The following is a 12,759-nucleotide window of genomic DNA, read 5'->3' as shown; positions in this document are numbered from 1 at the left end:
AGGAGAATCACATTTATAATGAGAACTGTAAATTTTTCTGTGGAAATTAGCTGCACGGAAAGCACGTAGCCACAGTTAGGAGCAACCACCACCTTGGCAGCTTGGACCTGCCAGTGCGAATGTTTTCCTGAGGTAGTCAAGCCCTTGGTCCCATAGGAGGGAAGGATATTACAGCCCTTCATTACCAAGTGCAAAGCAAAGGACCAAGGCGAATGCGTGCGCGGGGGCCTTCATTCTACTCCTTTGGGCAAGCATGCGCCATGCAGTGATGCTTTGTCTGACGTGAGAGTTGGGGAGCTGTGGCCAGCAGTGTTTGAGGTTTCTCTTCACGTAGCCATAGCATTACCCACTGCATGCAAGCCAAGCCATATTTTGTCTTTCAGAGTCATAATACCTGCTGCTTGGGCAGGGCAGAGCACCACCTCCTCGTCTGCAACATATCGCTGATCAGGTTGCATAGGAGGTGTAACTTTTTCTCTAGACCTTTACTCATTAAAATGTCCATATGTTTAACTTGGAAGGAAGCCAATCTGATAGCGCTATACTTTCCTTTACTGTGTAAAAGGGAGGATCTCGCTTTCCTTCTAGTACACAGACATACCATGTATATATAGCACCTTCTGTAAGTAAGTGGTAGGCTTCTCCTAGACAAGATTACCTCTTAAGAAAGCCTTAAAAAATTGCCAGGTAAAATTGGACACCACAGCCCAAATTTTACTCTTCAGCCTATCCCTAGTTGTGAAAAAAATTAAGCAGTCCATGAATAATAGTTACTCACCTCCAAGGCATGGATGAGAAAAATTGCATAGGTAGCACAGCTTTGTTTCTGTTTCCTTGTTGTACAAGTGTGGTTTTCCCTTCCCAGCCATGTCATCACTGGGTAGACATGATGAAACACGTGCTATGGTTGCATAGCTGGCCTAGGTAAGCTTTACTCCAGCTCAGGAGCTCTTTGCTTGGGCAATACCAGACATGGGATTATGAAGCAACACATGAACCTACAAGTTTTCATTTGTACATCAATATGCGCACAAGATCTTCTAGCTTATCGGCATGTTATTACCTCTGAGCTAAAAGAGCTGGGCATAGCTTGGGTTTTATCAATGAGCTTTGTGCGCTACATCTCAGTTTTAAAGTCAAAACAAAGCCATCTTACTTTCCAGCTTGGCTTAGTCTAAGGAGCACAGGTCCAAGGAGTCCTTGCTCTGGATCTGGCCAAGGCTGCATCTGCTCTGGGTGGCCGACTGTGGAGGACGGGCAGGCTCACGTGTGCCCGCATTCGGTGCTGAGCCCCGACCCTTGCTGATGCCACAGAGCATTACTATAATGCAATTAACACGCCGGCAACCTCAGCGTATGGCCTGTACGCTGTCAGCATGTTCAAAGCAAGTTTAAAGGGAAATGCTTACACCGAGGGCAAAGTTTACTGTGGCAATGGTGTGACAGCCCACCGGTTGTACCCTGCCTCAATGACAGGAGAGAAAGCTCCAGAGCCTGCGGTGACCAGAAAGAGCACTCCAGGCTTCATTTTCCTCATTCCAGACAAAAATGACCTGATGTCAGTTCCAGCCCAGCTCGCAGTGACTGCAGATATACGAGCTTGTGTCTAACTATGGAAGCTTTGAAAACCCCTTGTTATTTAGCAGCAGAATCTACCCTGAATAGCAAATGTCCTCACATTAGTATAAAAATATTATCTTCATAATTTGATAATCAGCATAGTCATTACAATGTTAAAAAAGAGATCAGGATGACTACAGATTGTCCACAACTGTAGTTTTAGCACTGAAAAGGCCTTTGATCTGCATAAAACAAAAGCATATTAGCAGGGGACACCTGCTCACAGAGGAGACTTTCCAAAAGATAATACTCTGGTGTGGCTGTTTAGAAACCTCAGATGTACAAAAAATTATCCTGAAGCTCTGTAAATAAAGCCAAATAAACCCTCCAACTTTGTCCTTTCTGTGTCATCTGGAACAATAAGGAGATAAAGGCAAGGACAAGGAATGACAGAATGATTTGGAATAAATAATGATAAAAGAAGTAATTAGCCTATGAAATTTAGAATCACGAATTACAGACGTGCCCACTGGATTTTGGCAGGGGTGTATAAAGTTGTAGCATTATTTTTTTGATTGCACGTTATAAGTAGAGTTTCACTACTCAGGATATGAATTGACCACTGTGAAGGTAACCTCAGGAAAAAAAGTTAAATTTATAGTTATAACGATTTCATTCTCAGGATGTCACCAAGGAGAGCATCACAGCTACAGAAACCTGGAGGGCAGAGCCTGACACTCATCCTCCACAGAGGAAGGGTCTTCTCGGGGTGATGTGGATACCAATGCTTCTCTCAACAGCATTGGAGTGAGGGGGACTGCAACTGCTGCTCTTTGTGTTGAGCAAAAACCCTCTCGTAAGGTGTAAGGAATACATGAAGCCCGTCTACCAGATCAGGGCTCCCAAAGGATTTCATCCTGGGGCAACAAGGGCTTAGGCGTGAAATAGATCCCCAGGGCACTGTTGATGAAGGCTAGCTTTTGCCAAAAAAAGCACGTCTCCTCACACCTGCACACAATGGGAAGAGAGAGGCTCTCCCGGGTGTCGCTCAAGTATTAGCTTCCAGTTCTGACGTGCCTTTCAGAAAAGACCTCCTCTTTCACAGCCTGTAGAAGAACCTAGGGAAAAAAAAATCATATGGAAGCTAAAGCTAGTTTTTACTATTATCCCATTCCTATTGCTGATGCACTAAGTTTGCCAAGTGTGTTGACTACATGACTTGTGTTCAAAAGATCTTCTAAGAAAATTCTTGCCTCTGGCATCTCAGGCAACCATGCAGGACTGGCAGGTATTCTCCAGTCTGCTCTTCTAGGCTTGAAAAGCCTCACGGTGTTTGGGTTTACATCCTTGATTCCTTCTCAAGATATGATCTTAGATATCTAACATCTAGGCCAGTGAAAAACTATAAGGAGGTAAGAAGTTATATTGCAGTTCCCCTATTTTTTTCCTATGCTTCTGTCACAAGATAGTTTCTGGTACTAATTCTGGCACTTTTTCTTTCATGTGCAGCTTAATTTGATACCAGCCTAGCTATGTGAAGGAAAGGAAAAATTATCCGATTCTTAAATTTGCAATTTCCAGTAATTACTTTGAAATTTGTTTGAGGATGGATCAAAACGTGGACTTTGAAGACAAGTTCTATAAAGCCCCACCTAGAATAGGAGACTTTAAAAACTCCGTGAAAATAAGTATTGTTTCTTTTACTCGTGCAAGTGATTTGAACCACTCATTCACCAGTAATGAAAAGACAATTCCCTGAATCTGTGCAAGAACTGTGTTTGAGTTGACAAATTTGCTGGCTTTGCATGCTGACCATGCTATTTTTACAGTAAGGATGGTCTTTGACTCCTCACTGAAAAAGGGTGGAAAAGTCAAAAGGAACAGGGAAGCAGTGCCTGAGTAGGGAAGGAACCTGCTGCTTTGCCTCCTGCCTGTCCTCTGAACTTCCTGCAGGGACTACGAGCCTGAGTCGTGAAAACCTGTCCATGAAGAACTCTTCTTTCCCAGGCTTTGCTCCTACTGACTGAGCGTTCCCTTTCACAAACCGGTCTGCTGGTCCAATTTCCCAGCTATTTTGTATTAAAATAAATGATCTTTTCGTATGTAAGCAAGTCAAACTCGCCTCAGCCAGTGAAGCACAATGCAGAGTTCTCCTTTGATATGCTATTAATCTCTGCTGGCAACACTGCTAGTATGTAGGAGACCGTTTTAAGTCAAGCAGAGCCTCTTGCCTTAACTCTGCTTTTAAGTACCACTTTGAAACTTAATGAGACATGATCAAAACATGATGGCAACTCCTTTGCCCTCACACCATCTAACATCATCCCTGGGCACAGCCTTAGTTTTGTAAAATCTTGAGAAGCCTAGCTCAGCATAAAGACAATTTGTTGTTAAGTTAAAGACAATGAGAAGCAAAGTAGCACTTCTACCCATTTGTGCTGCTCTGTCCCAATGTTTCTTAGCACACAGAGCGACGTTGAGCAGGGAGAACAAGTAGTGGCCTACCAGGAGCAAAGCACCTTGGCTGCTTGAAACTACTGCAAACTCCTGGCAGACAATTAAAAAGGCTCAGAAGACTGACTCAGGCCTTCCAGGGGGAAAAGGTGAGACTGGGTGAGATCAAACAGTACTCAGTACCCAGAAGGAAACAGCTATTACACCAGGAGAAGGAGAAGAAGGGAAGTGCAGTCGAGAGAGGCACCGCTGACAGGTGATCTGTCAGTCTGAAGGTGATTCCAAACCACCCAGTGGAGAAGCAGGGCCTGGCATCCAGGGAAACTGGTCGCACATGCAGTTGAGTGGCGGGCAGGAAGCCAGCAATTCTTAAACCACAAGGGGTGTGTACACCTGCATAGGGAGAGTATGCATGCAGAAGATACATTTGGAAGCAAAAGTCTTGAGAACTGTTAAATACAGTCCAAGGATTTTTTTTATTTTTTTCTGCTTTCTTACACCATATAAACTCCTTGTTCATTCAAAATTCATATATAGTCAAGCTGAAGAACTATGAAAAGCCAACCAAAACTAATGTATTCTTCCACATCCAGCAGGGCAAATACTTGTGGGCAATTTTCTGAAATTAGTAGATGACACCTCTTGCACGTTCACAAACAGCAAAAACGTATTAGATTGCAACACTTTCAAAAAAAATTGAGATTTAAAGTACCTTCCACTCCTCAAGTGGGGTTTGCACAGAAATACTGTATTGCACCCAGTTTTTCCTACAACGTGTAGCACATAATTGCCAAAACTGAGATCCCCACAAAGAACAGAATTTGCACTGGTGTGCCTGAACTACCTCTGACAGCATGTTTTACTTGTTTCTACCTTGCAAAAAAAGGCATCAGGACATTGCAATTCTTTACTTATTTGGGTCAGCTAGTAGTTAAAACTTGCTGTGGAAATGTTCACTAACACTGCTGCTCCCAGTTGAAATCTTTAATAAAGATACCACTATCTTTTTCTAATAGCAATGCTGCGGATATTTAAAAAGGGAGTACTCTGAGCAGCTAGTGTTATCTGAATGGCACAGCCATCTGTTTCAGGACAATTTTCCCTATGCATTGATAAGAACTTCTAAATAAATAGGTATTTGTACGATAAACAGATCTAAGATGATTCCAATAATTGTTTTAAATCCCCAGGTATTTTAGAGATCTAGACATTTTAATGTCATCACCTGCTATTAGACATCCTACATGGATGCAGTGTTTGTATTTAGTTAATTCTAGTGTTTTTAGGGCCTGTTCCACAAGGGCAAGCACCCACATTTTTGGTGGGGTACAGTAAACAAGATTAGTGGGCTACGAAATAATAACATACAAAGTCAATGCTCACCCAGCCCCGCTTTGTTCTGCATGACTGACCTTAATACCCTTTACAGCCACAGCCTGTGCACGTCAGGAAGATGTCAGAGCAGCAGGTCTCTCGGCTTTGTTTCAGTCAATCAGCCAGCAGCAGAAATTGATACCCTACGAACAGCTCGCAGCAAAGTTATCTAAATGCTTAGAGCAGAAATTCATTAAAGATTATCTTTAACACTTTTGAAAAATAAATTCGTACCTTTATCTACATGGTACGGGGAGAGCAATTTTCCACATATTAGCATAATAATCACCGGAGGAGTACCTCCTCACCCATATTGCTTGTTTCTATCACTTCAATATCTTGTAGTCTTGAGAATTCAAATTTTTAGCTTTATTTTTCTGTCCTGTATGTCTTCCTTTATACCTTACATATTCAAATCTGAGTCATTACTTCTTTTTCATGCACAAAACATATCGAAGTTTTACCACTGCAAATTGCAGCTACTAGCACACGCAGCAGAAGCAGCAACACCTAACACCTCATCCACCGAATTGTAACTCATCTCTCAATGGCTACATCACAGGCCTTTGGCCTAACTAAAGCAAAAAGGTTGAGCATCTCTGGGTTAAAATGAAAGCATCTAGTAAGAGCATGTCTTTACAGAGCAGGATGCCTATCAATGTGAGTAAAGGAAAAAAAAAAAAATCACCTTTTTTCAACAGTGGAGAGGATTTATTTTGGCTATAAAAAGCCTGAACTAGGATCTTCAATTTTCTCCCTTTTCTCTTCATAAATATAAACCACAATCTTGGGCCAATTGAAACAGTATAGAAACTTAAAGTACTTAACACCTGTTTAACTCTTTACATTTAAATTTTAACTCTTTAAACTTTAAATTTTACTTGCAGATGGCTAATTATTTAAGATGGATATAAGTGCTTCACATTTAAACACAAGTTTTACAAACCAACATGATTGTACAAACAGTCAAAAAAAAAACCCTAAAAAAAAAAAAATCACAAGAAAATCACTGATATATTACAGTAACAGGGCCTTTGAGCATAAATGACTAATTCTGCAGTGTTTTTCCACTTGAACAATTCTCACTTTCCCTGTAAGGCTTCTTCAGTTTAAGTCATGCTATATGATGTTCTTCTAAACTGGAGGGAGAAAAAAAGGAAACCAAAACTGTCCTTTGGACAGCCTTATTTCTATTTAGTTCACTTTCTAGGATACTCTTGTAGCTTGGCAGGATTTAAAATCCCCTCAGTTTCAGATGTTCTTGTAACTTCTCCACCAGAAGGGAGCTCAGTAGCAGGTTCAGGAGCTCAGCACTCTGAAAACACTCGGAAGATTTGGTGGCCTAATAAAAAAAATAGCATAACAGGCTGCAGAAAATCATAGAATGGTTAGAGTTGGAAGGGACCTTAAAGATCATCTAGCTACAACCCCCCTGCCATGGGCAGGGACACCTCCCACTAGACCAGGTTGCTCAAAGCCCCATCCAGCCTGGCCTTGAACACTTCTAGGGATGGGGCATCTACAACTTCTCTGGGCAACCTGTTCCAGTGTCTCACCACCTTCAGAGTAAAGAATTTCTTCCTAATATCTAATCTGAGGTATTCACCCCAGACTAAGTCATTTACATCTATTGTTCCCATGTCTGAATTTCATTGACCCATCTGTCCCCACTTACTGACCCATCTTATCTCACTCTCTTCTATTTGTTGCAAATGCATGGAGGAGGACACCATAAAATATCATCAAACATCTTTAGCACAGCTCTGCTCCTCCAACATAAGGTATCACCTTATCTTCAGCATCCTGGTGAAGGAAGTTGCAAAGAACTACCTTGACAGCGCTATTTAAAACAATATTGCTTTCAGAAAGGACAGTGTCCATTTACAAATCTTGGCACAAGTAAGGTAAAACTAGTTTCAGATTTGTGCCCTAAATCTGCTGCCAAATTAACTTTGGAAATACATGTACTACAATTTTACAGAAGTCAGGCATAGTAGAAGTAACGCCTTGCAATAGTACTGCACCTGCAATTCTCAAAACTGGAACTTTAATTACATTTTCATTATGAATTGAACTAGACAAAAACTGATGTACATGAAATACATGTGCAGTTGACACCTTCACCTGCACAGCCTGAGGAGAGATCAACCCTCCCAAACCCACACAGCTTTGCAATACAGATGAGACACCTAAGCACTTACTTTAATAAATAATAGGGTTGGACATAGGGCTATAAACACCAAATAAAGCTCTCACTTTGATCTTTACAAAATATTTAATGAAATCTCCCAAAAGTGAGTGACAAAAATATTACAAAACTAAACTTCAAAGATAGCCCTTTCCTCCAATTATCAAAAAACCTAATTTACCTTCCCCTTTGAGCTAAACTTAGCTACTTTTATGCAGGATGAGTAGTTCTACTGTGTGTTCACACTCCCATTACCTTGTTACTTCAATTGCTGAGCTAAATTTACATTTAGCAAATTTCACACTTTCTTGAAAAAGAGAGGAAGAAAATGGCAGGGACTTAGGAACAGAGGTATTATAAACATAGTATTACAAAATCCACTCTGTATTTGCAGCTTGCTGCCCCTCAGCTAAGTCAATGATGAATACTTTCAAAGTTTTTTTCAAATGTTTGTATTTAATAATATTCAAAAATAATGACTCTAATAATGTTTTACATTCCACTGTATAGAAATTTTGTAGGAAATAATGTCCAAAGAGATCTGTCTTCACTGTAATATTAATTTAATAGCTAATGTGCATTATTCATGTATATGCAAATACATGTGATATTAGTCGGACATGCAGATGACTGAGAGGCAGCTGCTTAGAAAGACACATTGATGCATCTTAAGCCACTCTGACCCACTAGTGTTAGAAGATTTGTCGATCCACTATGTTTTCCTTCAGGTGAAGACAGGGAACATTTAAATGGTTCGTTCTGCTGCATGTTAAACTGGTCAGTGTTTTGGCCATCTCTCTTTCAGATTTTATTCTACAGGAGAAAAGCCTTCTGTGCACCCTGCTGTTTTTAACACATGTAAATGCAAACACAGTTGTTTTTTTGTTCTTCAGAGACTCTTCTTCTTGCTTTTCTGTTCTTCCTTAAGCTCTTTTGCACTACATCTGGACCCCAATGCTGTTAACATCTCTATTGTTGTCAAGTTGGCTCCCTTCATTATCAATCGCTCTCCATCAGCTGTAAAGGGAAAAAAAAATTAAGAAGTCACAAAGTCTAAGTCACAATTACTTCAGTATGCACTTCTGTTTTGTACATATAAATCCAAATACCCTGTTCATCTTGTCTGATCGGAAAGTACTCCACTTACCAAGGAATCTGATTATGCACCACCACCAAATATATTAAACTGCACACAATACACATGTATTTTTCGCTTCTGTATTGCATTATTGAAAAATCTGAAACGTTTGTCCAGATATACCTATGGTAAGAACACATATTTGATAAGAATAGCTCATACTATGCCCTCAAAGTGATCTAACAGAAGGCACAGAAGGCACTGGAAGGCATAATTTCCACACATGGCTCAGCATTTTAGCAGTATGTTGTCTACGGTCCGTTTATCTTATTTCTTCAGCCAAAACAACAAACTGGTTTACACAATCTGGTGGTGGTAACGGAAAAAAATAGAGAGCACCAGGATTTCTAAAATTCTGAAAGAAAGTATTTTAAAAGAGGGAGGAAGTAATAGAAATTAAGTATTGTACCTAAGTTAATTATTTATTTTTGCAAAATTTGGAAATACAAAAGCTATACTCAAACCCATATAATGCAATACCATGCATGGCATCCAAGTTCCAGCCCCGTGTTTGCCAACTACAAGGGCTGCAAACTCTTCACTTGGAAAATAATCAGCTCTTAGAAAACAAAAAGTAGCTGTAGCTCTTGGCATTTGTGAAATAAATTGTTTTGGTTTTACATTGTCAAAAACATTAAGCTTTACTGCTTGAGTCTTAATACACCACAGTTAGAGACAAGGATAAGAAAGACAGAGGCACGGGGGAGGGAGAAGCAAGCAATGTCAACATTGAAATAACTAGACTTTCCTAAGCAAAATGAAGTTCATTCAACACTCTTGACATTTCTACCGATTCACTAAATATATGGAAGTTTAAAGAAAAGGGGGTAGCAAGAAGCAATAATAATGAAAACTTTAATGCGCTACATGACATATTGGTCCATTACAGCACAGCAGGAAAGAAGATGCAGCCAGAGAAAAGGACAAAAGCAGATTATAGCCATCTGTCTACAGCCTAAAATCTGGGCTGCTTCCATAACTGATGAAATTTCCACCATCAATTCCCTGCCTGCTCACCATACCTTCAAAGGAAACCACGAAATTTGTTGTACATCAGATGACCTCATTCTGCAAGTCCATCTGCACATGCGTGGTCTTATCCATATGAGCAGTTCCTTCAAACTGCATAGTAAGTTACTCAGTTGCATAATCAAGTAAACGTATTCAACTTTTCTGTTCTCAAGACTGAGATGCCTTCACCACAGATAACAGTAAAAAATTACCAAAAGTGAACAGATTCTTTTATCAAAGCAGAGCTACACTTCCCTGCAATTGTACCTGACTGCAAGGTCACACAGGTATTTCACTATAAAAGTAGACTCAACCCTAAAGTTAAGTCAGTTCTTTGATCTAAGATCCACCAAATCTAACTGTAGTACAAAGACATACATACACATTTATCTAGACATCAGACTGTTCGTGACTCTCTTCCTTTTTTTTCCTCCCAGCTGCACAACATCTAGCTATGGACCAGAACCAAAAAAAAGTAACCACAGTAAAAGAATCATAAAGACAATAACACTGTAACATCACAAACCCCCAAGGTATTTTGGTTGGTTGTTTTTTTTTTTTTTTTTTTCAAGATTAAAAATTAGCTCCTTACCAAACATAACATCTACAAGTGGTTCAGACCCATCGTGTCTCACATCAGCAGTCACTTCACAGTTTCTGTTAGTGGCCTGGATTTTTTTATGGTTTATACATCCAAGAAATTTTCTGAAAATATATTTGAAAATATGTTGAGTATGCTGTTGATAGAAATTATAGTAAGCATATTTCTAAAACAAATTTGAATACCTTGATATTGCTGGGCAACAAGTTTAAACAAAATAGGATTTGTATTTAATAATTTCAGACAGGTACTTCTTATGAGACAATCCCTCTTAAAAATCCAATGGACTTATATGCTAAGATGTAAAAAGCATACCAAAGAATTTTGCAAAAATTCAGTGTATGCACTTTCTGTTTTTCTCTCAGCTGGGTTAGTAACAATAATTTCAAAAAAAATAAATCAGCAAACTAATTTTCATTTTTCTTTATACACAGGTTGCTTGCCAATGTTTTATTGTTTGGGTTTGAGACAGCATTTATTTATTTAACATTGATCTCCTGTAGCTTTCTGAAAAGCATGACAGCTACTTGACATTCTGGCAGCTTAAAGATATTCTAAGTTAAGTTATGTTACTGAGTTAATTTCAAAAGTAGATGTGTCTGTAAAGCTATTGAAAAATGACATTTTACAATTGTCTGGTGTGGAACTTACATCACTCAAAAAACATAATTACTTAGATTTCTACAACAGTTAATTGCCAAGATAGAGCAGCAGCTGTTGCACCCTCTCTCTCCCCTTACCAGCATTTGGACTAGTGATTACAGACCCTCACCTACAGGTTCAGCAGCTGAGAGGGTGATCTCCCTGGGTAGTTTGGTAAAGCTAAATGCACGTGCCTACATGCAAGGGTCTACACCTAGGCATACAGATCCTCCAAAAATCAACACAGAATGAATGCTGTGTGCATCCTGGTAACACCATAAACAGTGCCCTTACGACAAACACAGCCCCTTCTCATGGGCACAAGTTCACAGAAAGTTCTGTTCAAATACATGGAAAAATGTCTTTATGGTGAGGGTGACAGAGCACTGGCACAGGCTGCCCAGGGAGGTTGTGGAGTCCCCTTCTCTGGAGATTTTCAAGACCCGCCTGGATGCAGTCCTGAGTAACGTGCTCTAGGCAATGCTGCTTTAGCAGGGGAGTTGGACTAGATGATCTCTAGAGGTCCCTTCCAACTCTGAAAATTCTGTGATTCTGTGAGATTCATTCTGAAACGTTAGGGTTCTGCATATACAAAGCTACAAAGCCCAGGTAAATGTAAGCCTTCAAAGGCCACGATCATGAAAGCTAAAGTACAGTGGATGCAGAAGTTTGGGAAAAGGAGGTTCTTCTCCAGAGAGGGAACAACAGATGCTGCCCTTTCCCTCACGATTTGCTCCCAGGACGCCTTCTTATTTTTGCTGGCTACAGTGACAGTAAGTCACAAGGCCCTGCAGTGACAGCTGTTTTAACAGCTTCGTTTTACATCAGTCACTGCTGCGACCTGGGGCAGCCGCTCTCCCTGCCCTTCAGGAACCCTCCACGCTCCCACGGGCGGAGGGGCGCAGGCCGCTGCCCTTCGCCGCGCCTGGGCTCTGCGGCAGAGCTCGGGGCACAGGCCACGCTACGGGCACATACAACCCCAGCCACTACTACCTGCCACTCCCCTCAAAGAAATAAAACTAAAGGCAAAAAGCCCAGCCCTCACACCTGCCGTGAAACCTACAGAACCCGCGCCCCGGGCGCAGGAAGGGCGTTGGGTGGTTCACAGACAGGGGAGCCCAGCCAAGGCCTCCCCGCCGGGCGCGGGCCCGAAGGCCCAGACCGCCGCGGGGCCGGGGCCGGCGCTGCCCCCGCAGCTCCCTCACCTCGTGCTCTCCACGTTGGACTCGAAGGGGCAGAAGCGGACCATGATACTCTTCACCGGCCGCAGCACCACGCGGATCTTGGACGCCATCTTCTTTCTGCCCCCCTACTACAGCTCCCAGCAGCCCCCTCGCAGAGGCGGGAGATGGAGGCGAGGCGCGCGCCACCCGCCCCGCAGGCGCCTGGGAAATGTAGTCCGCGGCGGCCTCCCTCCCACTGACCCTCACTACTTACCCCGCGGGGTGTTGTCCGGGCCGGTCGCGCCCCTCATGGCAGCCCTGCGGCCCGCCTTCCCCCACGGGCCCCGCCGCTGAGGTGGGATGGCGGCCGCCTGTCCTACCGGACCCGTTTAACAGCCCGAGGCGCTCGGGGCCGGGCCCGTTTGTGGCTATGGAGGGAGAGGGACCGACCGACCAACCTGTCCCGGCTCCTCCTCTGGTCTGTGATAGAGTAGGTACAGTTGCGGGGGGGGAAGGCCCAGTTTTCACATAAAACTGATATAAAAGACCTCCTCTGGGCTCCGCAGCAGGGGTAGAAGGCCCTTGTGCTGTTAAGACTGGCGTGCAGGAGGCAGATGGTGTGAGGTGG

General features: G+C 42.2%; 1 protein-coding gene across 1 annotated transcript; it reads right to left on the bottom strand.

The window, feature by feature from the left end:
* Positions 1 to 7,651: 7,651 nt before the first annotated feature.
* MRPL53 (mitochondrial ribosomal protein L53) lies at positions 7,652 to 12,274 on the bottom strand. The gene is made up of 3 exons (XM_082479134.1): positions 12,174 to 12,274; positions 10,318 to 10,430; positions 7,652 to 8,593 (listed from the first exon to the last, which is right to left on the bottom strand). The coding sequence occupies exons 1-3, from the start codon at positions 12,260 to 12,262 to the stop codon at positions 8,466 to 8,468; spliced, it is 330 nt and encodes a 109-aa protein (XP_082335260.1). The 5' UTR covers positions 12,263 to 12,274; the 3' UTR covers positions 7,652 to 8,465.
* Positions 12,275 to 12,759: the final 485 nt, after the last annotated feature.

The sequence above is a fragment of the Vanellus vanellus genome (assembly GCF_965231255.1).
Source record: "Vanellus vanellus genome assembly, chromosome: 2".
Classification (NCBI taxonomy): domain Eukaryota; kingdom Metazoa; phylum Chordata; class Aves; order Charadriiformes; family Charadriidae; genus Vanellus; species Vanellus vanellus.
Note: the sequence above shows the minus strand (reverse complement) of the source record. Positions and strands in the feature narration are given on the sequence as shown.

Bases quoted from the DNA above. Each gene is read 5' to 3' on its own strand.
- MRPL53 (XM_082479134.1), bottom strand. From the start codon at position 12,262: ATGGCGTCCAAGATCCGCGTGGTGCTGCGGCCGGTGAAGAGTATCATG. The intron at 10,431-12,173 runs GTGAGGGAGCTG...ATATATTTTCAG, and splicing joins TCCAACGTGGAGAGCACGAG to AAAATTTCTTGGATGTATAA. The intron at 8,594-10,317 runs GTAAGGAGCTAA...TTCCCTTTACAG, and splicing joins ACTTGTAGATGTTATGTTTG to CTGATGGAGAGCGATTGATA.